The sequence below is a fragment of the Oncorhynchus mykiss genome, chromosome 7 (genome assembly GCF_057628025.1).
Source record: "Oncorhynchus mykiss isolate SJ-2025 chromosome 7, ASM5762802v1, whole genome shotgun sequence".
NCBI classification, from domain to species: domain Eukaryota; kingdom Metazoa; phylum Chordata; class Actinopteri; order Salmoniformes; family Salmonidae; genus Oncorhynchus; species Oncorhynchus mykiss.
Window position 1 is genome coordinate 84,992,117 of NC_143028.1, and position 17,745 is coordinate 85,009,861.

At 45.0% G+C, this 17,745-nt stretch overlaps 1 protein-coding gene across 5 annotated transcripts in view; it reads right to left on the reverse strand.

The window, feature by feature from the left end:
- hdac11 (histone deacetylase 11) overlaps nt 1-10,334 on the reverse strand; it is a 55,033-nt gene extending 44,699 nt beyond the window's left edge. For 2 of the 5 annotated variants that reach the window (XM_090242165.1, XM_036984361.2), the window contains exons 1-3: nt 10,112-10,334; nt 4,266-4,414; nt 3,743-3,843 (exon numbers count right to left, since the gene is read on the reverse strand). In XM_090242165.1, the coding sequence (XP_090098291.1) occupies nt 3,743-3,843; nt 4,266-4,414; nt 10,112-10,125 (264 nt within the window). In that variant the 5' untranslated portion in view covers nt 10,126-10,334. Of the gene's footprint in view, nt 1-3,742; nt 3,844-4,265; nt 4,415-5,610; nt 8,094-10,111 lie in introns of those variants that run through there. The other 3 variants (XM_036984363.2, XM_090242166.1, XM_090242167.1) reach the window with 3 other exon arrangements.
- Nucleotides 10,335-17,745: the final 7,411 nt, after the last annotated feature.

Below are 17,745 nucleotides of genomic sequence, written 5' to 3' on the forward strand. Positions count from 1 at the left end.
TTTGGCAAAGTGGATGGGGTTATCTCCTGCGTGGTTGGCTGCATGGTTGGCCCTATCTGGAGTTATTGTCTGATGGGGCTACAGTGTCCCCTTACCCCCACTGTCTCAGCCTCCAGTATCTATGCTGCAATATGTGCCGTAGGGCTGTCTGTCCGATCTGGTGTCCTGTGTGAACTTAAGTATGCTCCCTTTAATTCTCTCATCTCTCCCCTGCTGGAGGACCTGAGCCCTAGGACCATGCTTCAGGACTATCTGGCCTGATGACTCCTGGCTGTCCCCGGTCTACCTGGTATTGCTGCTGATCTAGTTTCTGCTGTTCTGCCTGTGCCTATGGACCCTGAAATGCTTGTCCCGACCAATGAATGCTTGGCTATGAAAAACCAATTGACATTTACTCCTGAGGAGCTGACCTGTTGCACTCTCTACAATCACTGGCAGAATCCTTTTTTTTCTTTAACGAGTCCGATGTGAAGGAAATACTGCTTTCCCGGGAACAGGCCCAGATCCCCGTCATTTGTGTGAAGAGAGGGCGAAGACAAAGCTGGACGGCGGGAATCCTTCTGAGAATTCGTAGGCGATCGAATAAACCCCCACTGCCTTCCATTCTGCTAGCAAACGTGCAATCTTTGGAAAATAAAATAGATGACCTACGCGGAAGATTAAACTACCAACAGGACACTGAAGACTGTATTATCTTATGCTTCACCGAGTAGTGTCTGAACGACCACATTATCAACATATAGTTGGCTGGTTATACGCTGTATCAGCAGGATAGAACAGCAGCGTCTGGTAAGCGACGGTGGACTGTGTATTTTTGTAAATAACAGCTGGTACACGATATCTAAGGAAGTCTCAAGGATTTGCTCACCTGAGGAAGAGTATCTCATGATAAGCTGAAGACCACACTATCTACCTAGAGTTTTCATCTGTATTTTTCATAGCTGTCTACATACCACCACAGACTGATGCTGGCACTAGAACCACACTCAATGAACTGTGTTCCACCATATGCAAACAGGAAAACGCTCCCCAGAGGCGGCGCTCCTAGTGGCCGGGGACTTTAATGCAGGGAAACTTAAATCATTTGAACCAAATTTCTATCAGCATGTTAAATGTGCAACCAGAGAGGGGAAAAAAAACTATGGACCACCTTTACTCCACACAGGGACGCATACAAAGCTCTCCCTTGCCCTACATTTGGCAAATTACCATAATTCCATCCTCCTGATCCCTGCTATAAAGCACCAGTGACTTGATCAATAAAAAAAAGTGGTCAGAGGAAGCAGATGCTAAGCTACAGAACTGTTTTTCTAGCACAGAATGGAATATGTTCCGGGATTCCTCCGATGGCATACACCACATCAGTCATTGGATTCATCAATAAGTGCATCGATGATGTCATCCCTACAGTGACCGTACGTACATACCCCAACCAGAAGCCATGGATTACAGGCAACATCCGCACTGAGCTAAAGGCTAGAGCTGCAGCTTTCAAGGACCGGGACTCTAACACGGAAGCTTATAAGAAATCCCGCTATGCCCTCCAACGAACCATCAAACAGGCAAAGCGTCAATACAGGACTAAGATCGAATTCTACTACAATGGTTCTGATGCTCATCGGAAGTGGCAGGGCTAGCAAACCATTACTGACTACAAAGGGAAGCACAGACGAGAGCTGCCCAGTGACACAAGCCTACCAGACGAGCTAAAGTAATTCTATGCTCGAAGCAAATAAGACCGAAACATGCATGAGAGCACCAGCTCTTCTGGAAGACTGTGTGATCATGCTCTCCAAACCTGATGTAAGTAAGACCTTTAAACAGGTAAACATTCACAAGGCCGCAGGGCAGATTACCAGTATGACAGATTACCAGTATGTGTACTGCGAGCATGCACTGACTAATTGGCATGTGTCTTCACTGACATTTTCAACCTTCCCTGTCTGAGTCTGTATCACCAACATGTTTCAAGCAGACCACCATAGTCCCTGTGCCCAACACATCCTCCACGCTGATCCTCAACACAGGGGCTCCTCAGGGGTGTGTGCTCAGTCCCCTCCTGTACTCCCTCTTCACTTATGATACTCTAACACCATCTGCTGTTTCCTGAAGTCCACAATCATCTCCTTTGTTTTTTGGCATTGAGTGGGAGGTTATTTTCCTGACACCACACTCCAAGGGCCCTCACCTCCTCCCTGTTGGCCGTCTCATTGTTGTTGGTAATCAAGCCTACCACTGTAGTGTCATCCGCAAACTTGATGATTGAGTTGGAGGCGTGCATGGCCACGCAGTTGTGGGTGAACAGGGAGTACAGGAGAGGGCTCAGAACACACCCTTGTGGGGCCCCAGTGTTGAGGATCAGCAGGGTGGAGATGTTGTTACCTACCCTCACCACTTGGGGGCGGCCCGTCAGGAAGTCCAGTACCCAGTTGCACAGGACGGGGTCGAGACCCAGGGTCTCGAGCTTGATGACGAGTTTGGAGGGTACTATGGTGTTAAATGCAGAGCTGTAGTCGATGAACAGCATTCTCACATAGGTATTCCTCTTGTCCAGATGGGTTAGGGCAGTGTGCAGTGTGGTTGCGATTGCGTTGTCTGTGGACCTATTTGGGCCGTAAGCAAATTGGAGTGGGTCTAGGGTGTCAGGTAGGGTGGAGGTGATATGGTCCTTGATTAGTCTCTCAAAGCACTTCACGATGACGGAAGTGAGTGCTACGTGGCGGTAGTCGTTTAGCTCAGTTACCTTAGCTTTCTTGGTAACAGGGACAATGGTGGCGCTCTTGAAGCATGTGGAAACAGCAGACTGTGATAAGGATTGATTGAATATGTCCGTAAACACACCAGCCAGCTGGTCTGCGCATGCTCTGAGGACGCGGCTGGGGATGCCGTCTGGGCCTGCCGTCGGGGCCTGCAGCCTTGCGAGGGTTAACACGTTTAAATGTTTTACTCACGTCGGCTGCAGTGAAGGAGAGTCCGCAGGTTTTGGTTGCGGGCCGTGTCAGTGGCACTGTATTGTCCTCAAAGCGGGCAAAAAAAGTCATTTCCACCAGTATTTCCACCAGCATCTTCACAAGGTTCTTTGCTGTTGTTCTGGGATTGATTTACTTTTCACACCAAAGTAGGTTCATCTCTAGGAGACAAAATGCGTCTCCTTCCTGAGAGGTATGACGGCTGCGTGGTCCCAGGGTGTTTAGACTTGAGTACTATTGTTTGTACAGCTGAACGTGGTACCTTCAGGCGTTTGGAAATTGCTCCCAAGGATGAACCAGACTTGTGGAGGTCTACAATTTTTTTTCTGAGGTCTTGGCTGATTTCTTTTGATTTCCCCACCTCGAGTCATGAGGTAGCGTTTGGTGTCAACCATCTCGAGTCATGAGGTAGCGTTTGGTGTCAACCCACCGAGTCATGAGGTAGCGTTTGATATCAACCCACCGAGTCATGAGGTAGCGTTTGGTGTCAACCACCTCGAGTCATGAGGTAGCGTTTGGTGTCTACCCACCCGAGTCATGAGGTAGCGTTTGGTGTCAACCCACCTCGAGTCATGAGGTAGCGTTTGGTGTCAACCACCTCGAGTCATGAGGTAGCGTTTGGTGTCAACCATCTCGAGTCATGAGGTAGCGTTTGGTGTCAACCATCTCGAGTCATGAGGTAGCATTTGGTGTCAACCCACCTCGAGTCATGAGGTAGCGTTTGGTGTCAATTCACCTTGAGTCTGTTGAGGTAAGGTTTAATGTCAACCCACCTTGAGTCTGTTGAGGTAGCGTTTTGTGTGAACCACCAGCAGGTCTTCCTCTGTAGCCTCCCGTGCCTCAACGATGCTCCCATCACTGATCAACTTCTCCTCTGAGAAAGACAGAGGTAAGACAGAGGAGCAAGAGAGATCGATAGAGAGATAGAGACGAGAGAGAGAGAGAGAGAGCGAGAGAGATAGAGGGAAATAGTGAGAGCGTGAGAGAGAAACAACAGGTTAGACCTGCTAGGTTAGTAAGGAGGAGGACTCAGTGTACACCCTACAAACCATACAAGTGGTGAATAAAACCTTTTCCTCCTTCCTGTTCAGCATACAACCAGGCTACACTACCTTTTCCTCCTTCCTGTTCAGTATACTACCAGGCTACACTACCGTTTCCTCCTTCCTGTTCAGTATACCACCAGGCTACACTCCCTTTGCCTCCTTCCTGTTCAGCATACAACCAGGCTACACTCCCTGACCCTAAGTGCTCATGTAAAACATTCTAAATGTGATTGATTGATTACCCATGTACCTTTTAGGAAGTGGATGACTTTCCCCCACTTCCCACTGTCGAAGGGGTGTAGTTTCTCAAGGCCCATGAAGGTGATGTTGTATACTGGAGAGTAGACGATAGGCAGACATGACGACGGCACCTCCAGGTATAGCTGGGTGCCGTGACTACTGGGAATAACAAACAACAGATATAATACAAACTTTATGGTCACCTGTAAACTTTCTTAATAAAATGTGCACTGTCATTACACTGTAACTAAGGTGGAATAGATGCATCCAACTCTAAACTCTCCTATTTATTAATAACTTATCCGTTGTTTCATTTGGCACGGTCATTACACTGTAAACGTATGATGCAACTACCATGTGGAGGCAGCGTAGCCTAGTGGTTAGAGGCAGCGTAGCCTAGTGGTTAGAGGCAGCGTAGCCTAGTGGTTAGAGGCAGCGTAGCCTAGTGGTTAGAGGCAGCGTAGCCTAGTGGTTAGAGCGTTGGACTAGTAACCGAAAGGTTGCAAGATAGAATCCCCGAGCTGACAAGGTAAAAATCTGTCGTTCTGCCCCTGAACAAGGCAGTTAACCCACTGTTCCTAGGCCGTCATTGAAAATAAGAATGTGTTCTTAACTGACTTGTTAAATAAAGGTAAACAAAAAAAATATTCAATACTAAACCACCTCTTATGACATGGGGAAGATGCAGCCAACCCCCAACTTTGGTGCAGTTTATCAGCCTCAATATCAGTTATTTGGCAACTACCTACTTTCCCCTTATCTTCTGTGTGAGACATGTTGTTCAGGGGAGTCAACATTATTACAATTCTGTAGCAAACTGTGTCACCATTTGCAAAACTGTTCAACAGAAACTGTTTACTCCAAATGGAAAACACAAACGAGAGTTTCTATTGGACAAATTCAGGTAGATCTCTCCCCGTTTAGTTCAATTTGCGCTGATTGCTTCCATTTGGATCTTAAACGATGGTTTCCGTAATGAATAGACCCCTGGCATCACTGTTTTCATCTGGAATTCAACACAAACACTGGACACACCACTGCAATGTGGACATTTAGGTCATATTTGGTTGAGACGTTGATGAAAAAGATTTCAACCTTTATTCACCCACTCAGACAGCCAGAAGTTTGTTGAATTATCACTACACTTTCAACCATTTAAAATCATGACAAAGTTCAAATGGAAATACAGATATTCTGCATTTATACAACTACTAAATGTGTGACCACTGTACTTCATCTAATAGCAGAACCACTACAGTTGAGATTACATTAAACGTTTTTTATTCTTTATTTTTTTATTTCACCAGGTAGGCCAGTTGAGAACACCTTTATTTAACCAGGTAGACCAGATCACCTTTATTTCACCAGGTAGGCCAGTTGAGAACAAGTTCTCATTTACAACTGTGACCCTGGCCAAGATAAAGCAAAGCAGTGTGACACAAACAACACAGAGTTACACATGGAATAAACAAATACACAGTCAATAATACAGAAGAAAAGTATATAAACAGTGTGTGCAAATGAGGAAAGTTAAGGGAGGTAAGGTAGTAAATAGGCCATGGTGGCAAAATTTAGCAATCAAACACTGGAGTGATAGATGTGCAGAAAATGAATGTGCAAGTAGAGATACTGGGGTGCAAAGGAGCAAAAATATAAAATATAAAATAAAAACAGTATGGGGATGAGGTAGTTGGATGGGCTATTTACAGATGGGCTATGTACGGGTGCAGTGATCTGTGAGCTGCTCTGACAGCTGGTGCTTAAAGCTAGTGAGGGAGATATGAGCCTCCAGCTTCAATGATTTTTGCAGTTCGTTCCAGTCATTGGCAGCAGAGAACTGGAAGGAAAGTCGAGCAAAGGAGGAATTGGCTTTGGAGATGACCGTTGAAATATACCTGCTGGAGCACGTGCTATGGGTGGGTGCTGCTTTGGTGACCAGTGAGCTGAGATAAGGTGGTGCTTTACCTAGCAAAGACTTGTAGATAACCTGTAGCCAGTGGATTTGGCGACGAGTATGAAGCGAGGGCCAACCAACAAGAGCATACAGGTCGCAGTAGTGGGTAGTATATGGGGCTTTGGTGACAAAACAGATGGCACTGTGATAGACTACATCCAGTTTGCTGAGTAGAGTGTTTGAGGCTATTTTGTAAATGACATCGCCGAAGTCAAGGATCAGTAGGATGGTCAGTTTTACGAGGATATGTTTAGGAGCATGAGTGAAGGATGCTTTGCTGTGAAATAGGAAGCCTATTCTATATTTAATTTTGGATTGGAGATGCTTGATGTGAGTTTGTAAGGAGAGTTTACAGTCTAGCCAGACACCTAGGTATTTATAGTTGTCCACATATTCTAAGTCAGAACCGTCCAGAGTAGTGATGCTGAACGGGCGGGCAGGTGCAGGCAGCGATCGGTTGAAGAGCATGCATTTAGTTTTACTTGCATTTAAGAGCAGTTGGAGGCCACGGAAGGAGAGTTGTATGGCATTGAAGCGCGTCTGGAGGTTAGTTAACAAATCAAATCAAATGTATTTGTGACATACACATGGTTAGCAGATGTTAATGCGAGTGTAGCGAAATGCTTGTGCTTCTAGTTCCGACAATGCAGTAATAACCAACGAGTAATCTAACATAACAATTCCAAAACTACTACCTTATACACACACACGTGTAAAGGGATAAAGAATATGTACATAAAGATATATGAATGAATGATGGTACAGAGCGGCATAGGCAAGATGCAGTAGATGGTATCGAGTACAGTATATACATATGAGATGAGTAATGTAGGGTATGTAAACATTATATTAAGTAGCATTGTTTAAAGTGGCTAGTGATATATTTTACATACATTTCCATCAATTCCCATTATTAAAGTGGCTGGAGTTGAGTCAGTGTGTTGGCAGCAGCCACTCAATGTTAGTGGTGGCTGTTTAACAGTCTGATGGCCTTGAGATAGAAGCTGTTTTTCAGTCTCTCGGTCCCTGCTTTGATGCACCTGTACTGACCTTGCCTTCTGGATGATAGCGGGATGAACAGGCAGTGGCTCAGGTGGTTGTTGTCCTTGATGATCTTTATGGCCTTCCTGTGACATCGGGTGGTGTAGGTGTCCTGGAGGCCAGGTAGTTTTCCCCCGGTGATGCGTTGTGCAGACCTCACTACCCTCTGGAGAGCCTTACGGTTGTGGGTGGAGCAGTTGCCGTACCAGGCGGTGATACAGCCCGACAGGATGCTCTCGATTGTGCATCTGTAGAAGTTTGTGAGTGCTTTGGGTGACAAGCCAAATTTCTTCAGCCTCCTGAGGTTGAAGAGGCGCTGCTGTGCCTTCTTCACGATGCTGTCTGTGTGGGTGGACCAATTCAGATTGTCTGTGATGTGTACGCCGAGGAACTTAAAACGTACTACCCTCTCCACTACTGTCCCATCGATGTGGATAGGGGGGTGCTCCCTCTGCTGTTTCCTGAAGTCCACAATCATCTCCTTAGTTTTGTTGACGTTGAGTGTGAGGTTATTTTCCTGACCCCACACTCCGAGGGCCCTCACCTCCTCCCAGTGTCCAAAGAAGGGCCAGAAGTATACAGAATGGTTTCGTCAGCGTAGAGGTGGATCAGAGAATCACCAGCAGCAAGAGCGACATCATTGATGTACACAGAGAAAAGAGTCGGCCCGAGAATTGAACCCCGTGGCACCCCCATAGAGACTGCCAGAGGTCCGGACAACATGCCCTCCGATTTGACACACTGAACTCTGTCTGAGAAGTAGTTGGTGAAGCAGGCGAGGCAGTCATTAGAGAAACCAAGGCTGTTGAGTCTGCCGATAGGATATCAACGCTGTTGAAGATTCTGCACAGATTATTATAGAAATAATGATCTCACAGACCTGAGACATTTGCAAGCTACCTTGATCATGCTTTTTATGATTACATAAGAAGACATGTATAGTTCCAGTAGGCTAATCTCAAAATGAGGCCATGGATGTGTTACTCATTGTAAGGTTGAATAAATACTGTTACATTAGTTTGTGAGATAGCCTAAACGTTATCTACTGTATTACAAAAGTATTGTTGAATTGTTTGGTTGACAAAGCAACCAAATATCAACATTTAGAGGATATCTAATGCTTGGATAGTTTCATATGAGCCACTGGTTTAATCCAGTTCTTTAACTTTTAGTTTAGTTGGAAACTTTGATCGAAAATATCATTTGTTAAGTTGTCGACAAGTTACTAGGCTCTTTACGGTGTTGAAAAAGTATTTTTGAATTGTGTTTGGTTGTCAACGCAACCAAATATCAACATTTAAAGGAGTTTAATTCCAGTTTGTCTACAAATTAAACATTTATATGTTGGATTCACATCTCCATCTCAACCAAAATTGGATGTAAAAGAATATGACTAAATAAAATAAAAATCTATTTCAAGTACATTTAAAGTTTGATTCGATTACATTCTTTAACTTTGAATGTATGTTGAGATGGAGACATGAATCCAACATATCACTTATTAATTGGAATTAAAACCAGACTACGTCAGTGGCACAGATGGTATGTGGCCTACATGTTTAAGCTTGAAACTCCCTGGGCCTATATATATATATTATGTATGTTCAGTTGAACCCTGGGTTAAATTGAAACAATACTTGTTGATGACTTCCCTAATGATATATAGGCCTAAATAGCATCATAGAGGATATATGACTTATAAAGTATGGTCACATTTCATTTACTCTGTTAAACCTATCCTTTGGAATGACTGATAGCAATAGTAAATATATGTAGCTATCATTCTCACCAGAGCACATTGGTGGCAGTCAGTGATAAATACAGTATCAAGGCTAAACTGGGATTGGTTAAAACCCTGGATGGGAGACCACATGAACAGCTGTAGACAGGAAGTGGTTAAAACCCTGGATGGGAGACCACATGAACAGCTGTAGACAGGAAGTGGTTAAAACCCTGGATGGAAGACCACATGAACAACTGTAGACGGGAAGTGGTTATAACCCTGGATGTGAGACCACATGAACAGCTGTAGACAGGAAGTGGTTAAAACCCTGGATGGAAAACCAAATGGACAGCTGTAGACAGGAAGTGCTGCCCAGACTGTCGTTTTTTTTTTTTTTTTTTTCTGATACTGGATATAATGTTGAAGACCTGACGTTGTTTCAAAGGTACAAATTCAACATATTTCATACAAGGTTTGTCTATGTTGAAAATTGGTTACAATTATAACATGATCCCGTCTTTAAAATGTCACCCTCAAAACAACAGATTCCAAGTTACATTTACAAACGATGTTGATTCAACAGGTTTGTGCCCAGTGGGTAGTGGTTAGAAACATGTGTATTGTAATACTATGCATCAATCAGAAAGAGGTTCATACTGATTTTATTTTCACTAGAAAATAACATATTGTGTTATTTTACTTCATGAATTTGTTATTTAAATGGTTTGATTTATTACATGGTTTCAGTGCCCATATTATTAAATGAATGGTAACAGCTAAACGAGTCTTTTCAAACAGAACTAGGTTAGTCAGAAACAATGAAAGATTTCAGAAATGTGCTGTAGGCCTAAGTGACCGTGATAAAGTCTGAAGTACAATACAGGCCGGAAAGAGAAAAACTACAAGAACCACATTTCCCCCACCGGTTGCACATGCGCAACATAATTTCCAAAGACGAAACGGCATAATAAGGAAATATTTCTCTCGTCTCGTTTTCCAATCCCTGGCTGTATCAGTGGTCATTGTTATTCAACATAATTATAACAACTTTTGGAACCAATTTAGAAGAATGTTGTGACAGCGAGAAAATGAGCAGTCATTGGCTCTGCAACGCAACTGTGAAATCAGCTTGACTCACCTGTTACACATCATAACCGCTCTTTGGTCTATTAGTTGACGCTAAAATATTTTATTCGAATGCTTTGATATCTTCACAAATGCAACGTTAGATTGTGGTTGTCCGATATCATTCTGTTAGTCATATATCCAACAGCTAGCAGAACAGAAAGAGATCAGATCATTGTAATGCAGCCCACAACGCTTCCTTCCATGCGCACGTCGAATACGCACTCACAACATTCGACCACTACGTCATTTTACCGTAGTCTACTTTCGCCGCGCATTAGTTGTGATTAAACTTTTTTATTTTCAGTATCTAACATTTACATTTTATTTAACTTTTTTTATAATAGAGGTGCATGGAGACTATATAAAATGTAAGGAATGTGTGCATTCGTTTTCATGCTCCTTATTTACAATGTCCACTGGGCAAGCCACCTCATTTCAACATGAACATTTGGGTAATATTTGGTTGCGATTTGATCAATGAGATTTCAACCTTTATTCACCCACTGAAAAAGACAGCCAGAAGTTTGTTGAATTCCCAACTAGACTTTCAACCATCTAAAAGTACAAACAAATTCCAAAGGAAAAACAATGTTGATTTTTGGTTTTAGTTGTCATCTGAATGATGGGAGCTGGCTGGTAGGAGCGTTGGGCCATTAACCCTCGAGCTGATAAGGTACAAATCTGTCGTTCTGCCCCTGAGCAAGGCAGTTAACCCACTGCTTCCCTGAGCAAGCCAGTAACCCACTGTTCCCCTGAACAAGGCAGTTAACCCACTGTTCCCCTGAACAAGGCAGTTAACCCACTGTTCCCCTGAGCAAGGCAGTTAACCCACTGTTCCCCTGAGCAAGGCAGTAACCCACTGTTCCCCTGAGCAAGGCAGTAATCCACTGTTCCCCTGAGCAAGGCAGTTAACCCACTGTTCCCCTGAGCAAGGCAGTTAACCCACTGTTCCCCTGAGCAAGGCAGTTAACCCACTGTTCCCCTGAGCAAGGCAGTTAACCCACTGTTCCCCTGAGCAAGGCAGTAACCCACTGTTCCCCTGAACAAGGCAGTTAACCCACTGTTCCCCTGAGCAAGGCAGTAACCCACTGTTCCCCTGAGCAAGGCAGTTAATCCACTGTTCCCCTGAACACGGCAGTTAACCCACTGTTCCCCTCAGCAAGGCAGTTAACCCACTGTTCCCCTGAGCAAGGCAGTTAACCCACTGTTCCCCTGAGCAAGGCAGTTAACCCACTGTTCCCCTGAGCAAGGCAGTTAACCCACTGTTACCCTGAACAAGGCAGTTAACCCACTGTTCCCCTGAGCAAGGCAGTTAACCCACTGTTCCCCTGAGCAAGGCAGTTAACCCACTGTTCCCCTGAGCAAGGCAGTAACCCACTGTTCCCCTGAACAAGGCAGTTAACCCACTGTTCCCCTGAGCAAGGCAGTAACCCACTGTTCCCCTGAACAAGGCAGTTAACCCACTGTTGCCCTGAGCAAGGCAGTAACCCACTGTTCCCCTGAACAAGGCAGTTAACCCACTGTTTCCCTGAACAAGGCAGTTAACCCACTGTTCCCCTGAGCAAGTCAGTAACCCACTGTTCCCCTGAGCAAGGCAGTAACCCACTGTTCCCCTGAGCAAGGCAGTAATCCACTGTTCCCCTGAGCAAAAAGGTTAACCCACTGTTCCCCTGAGCAAGGCAGTTAACCCACTGTTCCCCTGAGCAAGGCAGTAACCCACTGTTCCCCTGAACAAGGCAGTTAACCCACTGTTCCCCTGAGCAAGGCAGTAACCCACTGTTCCCCTGAGCAAGGCAGTTAATCCACTGTTCCCCTGAACACGGCAGTTAACCCACTGTTCCCCTCAGCAAGGCAGTTAACCCACTGTTCCCCTGAGCAAGGCAGTTAACCCACTGTTCCCCTGAGCAAGGCAGTTAACCCACTGTTACCCTGAACAAGGCAGTTAACCCACTGTTCCCCTGAGCAAGGCAGTTAACCCACTGTTCCCCTGAGCAAGGCAGTTAACCCACTGTTCCCCTGAGCAAGGCAGTAACCCACTGTTCCCCTGAACAAGGCAGTTAACCCACTGTTCCCCTGAGCAAGGCAGTAACCCACTGTTCCCCTGAACAAGGCAGTTAACCCACTGTTGCCCTGAGCAAGGCAGTAACCCACTGTTCCCCTGAACAAGGCAGTTAACCCACTGTTTCCCTGAACAAGGCAGTTAACCCACTGTTCCCCTGAGCAAGTCAGTAACCCACTGTTCCCCTGAACAAGGCAGTTAACCCACTGTTCCCCTGAGCAAGGCAGTAACCCACTGTTCCCCTGAGCAAAAAGGTTAACCCACTGTTCCCCTGAACAAGGCAGTTAACCGACTGTTCCCCTGAGCAAGGCAGTAACCCACTGTTCCCCATAACAAGGCAGTTAACCCACTGTTCCCCTGAGCAAGGCAGTAACCCACTGTTCCCCTGAACAAGGCAGTTAACCCACTGTTCCCCTGAGCAAGGCAGTAACCCACTGTTCCCCTGAGCAAGGCAGTAACCCACTGTTCCCCTGAGCAAAAAGGTTAACCCACTGTTCCCCTGAACAAGGCAGTTAACCGACTGTTCCCCTGAGCAAGGCAGTAACCCACTGTTCCCCATAACAAGGCAGTTAACCCACTGTTCCCCTGAGCAAGGCAGTAACCCACTGTTCCCCTGAACAAGGCAGTTAACCCACTGTTCCCCTGAGCAAGGCAGTAACCCACTGTTCCCCTGAGCAAGGCAGTTAATCCACTGTTCCCCTGAACACGGCAGTTAACCCACTGTTCCCCTGAGCAAGGCAGTTAACCCACTGTTCCCCTGAGCAAGGCAGTTAACCCACTGTTCCCCTGAGCAAGGCAGTTAACCCACTGTTCCCCTGAACAAGGCAGTTAACCCACTGTTCCCCTGAACAAGGCAGTTAACCCACTGTTCCCCTGAGCAAGGCAGTAACCCACTGTTCCCCATAACAAGGCAGTTAACCCACTGTTCCCCTGAGCAAGGCAGTAACCCACTGTTCCCCTGAACAAGGCAGTTAACCCACTGTTCCCCTGAGCAAGGCAGTAACCCACTGTTCCCCTGGGCACTGAAGACGTGGATGTCGATTAAAGCAGCCCCCCCACACCTTTAATGCGGAAGACACATTTCAGTTGAATGCATTCAGTTGTATAACATATCTTACAAACTAATGTAACAGTATTTATTCAACCTTACAATGAGAAACGTAACTTTAGGCTATTTACCGGTCACATACACATATTTAGCAGATGCTGTTGCTGGTGTTGCGAAATGCTTGTGTTCAGAGCTCCAACAGTGCAGTAGTATTTTAACAATTTACAACAATACACACATCTAAAAGTAAAAGAAAGGAATTAAGAAATATATAAATATCAATACGCAATGTCAGAGTGGCGTTGACTAAAATACAGAAGAATAGAATACAATATATACTCAGCAAAAAAAGAAACGTCCTCTCACTGTCAACTGTGTTTATTTTCAGCAAAATAAACATGTGTAAATATTTGTATGAACATAACAAGATTCAACAAGTGAGACATAAACTGAACACGTTCCACAGACATGTGACTAACAGAAATGGAATAATGTGTCCCTGAACAAAGAGGAGGAGGGGGGGGGGGGGGGTTAAATCAAATGCAACAGTCAGTATCTGGTGTGGCCACCAGCTGCATTAAGTACTGCAGTGCATATCCTCCTCATGGACTGCACCAGATTTGCCAGTTCTTGCTGTGAGATGTTACCTCACTCTTCCACCAAGGCACATGCAAGTTCCCTGACATTTCTGGCGGGAATGGCCTTAGCCCTCACCCTCTAATCCAACAGGTCCCAGACATGCTCAATGGGATTGAGATCCGGGCTCTTCGCTGGCCATGGCAGAACACTGACATTCCTGTCTTGTAGGAAATCACAAACAGAACCAGCAGTATGGCTGGTGGCATTGTCATGCTGGATGTTCATGTCAGGATGAGCCTGCAGGAAGGGTACCACATGAGGAAGGAGGATGTCTTCCCTGTAACGAACAGCGTTGAGATTGCCTGCAATGACAACAAGCTCAGTCCGATGATGCTGTGACACACCGCCCCAGACCATGACGGACCCTCCACCTCCAAATCAATCCTGCCTCAGAGTACAGGCCTCGGTGTAACGCTCATTCCTTCGACGATAAATGAGAATCCGACAATCACCCCTGGTGAAACAAAACCACAACTCGTCAGTGAAGAGTGTACCTGTCCTTCAGGTGTGATGTTCAGATTTACCAATCCTGTGCAGGTGTTGTTACACGTGGTCTGCCACTGTGAGGATGATCAGCTGTCCATCCTGTCTCCCTGTAGCACTGTCTTAGGCATCTCACAGTACGGACATTGCAATTTTTTCCCCTGGCCACATCTGCAGTCCTCATGCCTCCTTGCAGCATGCCTAAGGCATGTTCACACAGATGAGCAGGGACCCTAGGCATCTTTCTTTTGGTGTTTTTCAGAGTCAGTAGAAAGGCCTCTTTAGTGTCCTAAGTTTTCATAACTGTGACCTTAATTGCCTACCATCTGTAAGCTGTTAGTGTCTTAACGACCGGTCCACAGGTGCATGTTCATTAATTGTTTATGGTTCATTGAACAAGCATGGGAAACAGTGTTTAAACCCTTTACAATAAAGATCTGTGAAGTTATTTGGATTTTTACAAATGATCTTTGAAAGACAGGGTCCTGAAAAAGGGATGTTTCTTTTTTTGCTGGGTTTAGTATCGTTAGTGTATGTGGTTTACATATGAGATGAGTAAATCAGTTTGTCAACATTATTTAGACATTATTAAAGTCCCCAGTGATTCCATGTCTATGTATATAGGGCAGCAGCCTCTACGGTGCAGGGTTGAGTAACCGGGTGGTACCTGGCTAGTGATGACTGTTTAACAGTCTGATGGCCTTGTAATAGAAGCTGTTTTTCAGTCTCTCGGTCCCAGCTTTGATGCACCTGTACTGACCTCGCCTTCTGGATGATAGCGGGGTGAACAAGCCATGGCTCGGGTGGTTGAAGTTCTTGATGATCTTTTCGGCCTTCCTGTGACATCGGGTGCTGTAGGTGTCCTGGATGACAGGTAGCTTGCCCACTGTGACCAACCCTCTGGAGAACCCTGCAGTTGTGGGCGGTGCAGTTTGAGTTTATTTTATTTTTACAGGGACAGTGCACATTAATCAACGTTTCAGTAAAAGTGCCGGTTTTAGCCAGCTGGCTAATTTTCAACCGCAGTCCCTGGGCAGGTTATTAAAAACAATTACAATATAGACAATCATTGAGCAGTGAGCACACGGAGAGCAACATAGGACAAGCAAGACATGGCATACAGACAGAGCAACATAGAACAAGACAGACGTAGCATACAGACAGAGCAACATAGGACAAGACAGACGTAGCAAACAGACAGAGCAACATAGGACAAGACAGCCGTAGCATAGAGACAGAGCAACATAGGACAAGACAGACGTAGCATACAGACAGAGCAACATAGGACAAGACAGACGTAGCATACAGACAGAGCAACATAGGACAAGACAGACGTAGCATACAGACAGAGCAACATAGGACAAGACAGACGTAGCATACAGACAGAGCAACATAGGATAAGACAGACGTAGCATACAGACAGAGCAACATAGGATAAGCAAGACGTAGCATACAGACAGAGCAACATTGAACAAAAAGCAGCAAGACAAAATTCATAAAAGCAACAAAGTGTTTCCACACCTCACAAGCTACAGACAACAGACAACATGGAAAGCGGCCATACACAGTTAGGGATTATGATCACAAATCTGATTGACCTTTAGCCATGTCTTCATGCATCTTGTGAAAGTGTGATATGTGGTGCAGTTGTGTGTCTGATGGCAGTGTATTCCAGATATGGGAAGCTCTCACAGAGAAAACAGATTTACTAAAGGTGCTTTTCCTTTTAAGGGAACTATACAGTCACCTCTCATGGCAGACCTTGTGGATCTGCTGCCATATGTTTGGGTTTTCTGTTTAACAAACATAGTGAGTGGAGGGGGAGCCAGGCCATTTAGGATCTTGAATACAAGACATGCGTCGGTGTATTGCACAATATTTTCCCATCTCAGGAGCTCATGCTTTCTGAGGATGTAACAGTGATGATGGCTATTGGGCTCTCTATCAAGCACTTTGAGAGCCTGTTTGTAGACAGACTGAATGGGTTTTAATGTTGTACAGCAAGCTTGGGCCCAACTAGTCAAGCAGTATGTTAAGTGGGGAAGTATCATAGATTTGAAGTACAGTTTTGCTACCTCTGTAGTCAAACAATTTCGCATAAATCGGAAATTAGCTAGGTTGAATTTGGTTATCTGAATGACCTTTTTCACATGCTTTTTAAAAGAGAGGTTGGAATCAAGTATGATGCCAAGGTACTTAAAATCAGATACCACCTGGAGCTTCTCCCCTGGCTCATAGACATCTGGTTCAGTAGCATCTGTTGCCCTCTTTGTGAAGAACATGCAAACTGTTTTTTTCACATTGAGATGCAAACACGTGTCACTGAGCCACTTTGTAACCTGGACCATTACAGTAGTGAGTTCTTGTGCAGCTTGTAGTTTGCTCTTTGCATGCACATATATCACTGTATCATCTGCATACATTTGAACTTCAGACCCAGTACAGACAGAAGGCAGATCATTAATGTACAGGCTGAACAGGAGGGGCCCCAGTATTGACCCTTGGGGCACGCCCACATCATAGCTAAGAGTGGGTGACAGCTCATTGCTCACTCTGTCACACTGAGTTCTGCCTTCAAGGTATGATTTCATCCATCTCAAGGCATCGGGGGAAAAGTTGAACTTGGACAATTTTGTGATGAGAATCTCATAGTAAACATTATCAAAAGCCTTCCTTAGGTCCAGAAACACAGCCCCGACAACGCCCCCTTTGTCCATCTTGAACTTCACATTTTCCAGAAGAACGCAATTGGCCGTTTCTGTGCTGTACCAGGTGGTGATACAGCCCAACAGGATGCGCTCAATTGTGCATCTGTAAAAGTTTGTGAGGGTTTTAGGTGACAAGTCAGAATTTCTTCAGCCTCCTGAGGTTGAAGAGGTGTAGTTGCGCCTACTTCACCAAACTGTCTGTGTGGGTGGACCATTTCAGGCCAAAAAGAAGATCAAGGACATCAACCACCCGAGCCATTTCAGATCGTCACTGAGGTACTTTCCCCCTCCTCCACTGCTTTCCCGTTGATGTGAATAGGGCCGTGCTTGGATAGTTTCATCTGAGCCATCGGCTTAATCCTATTCTTTAACTATGATTTTTGGTTGTGATGGAGATGTGAATCCAACATGTAAATGATTTCTTTCTAGACAAACGAATAAAAGCCAGACTAAGTCAGCGGCACAGATGGAACTATCCAAGCAGAAGATACAACTCCTTCAAATGTTGATATTTGGTTGCGTTGACAAGCAAACACACAATTCAATATCCAGTTTGTCTACAATTTGATAAAGAATAGGACTAAATCAAATCAAAGTTTAAATGAAGTTTGATTTGATCATATTCTTTAACTTGTATTTTTGGTTGAGATGGAGACCTGAATCCAACATAGTAATGATTCACCTGTAGATTCCATTTGAAATCAACC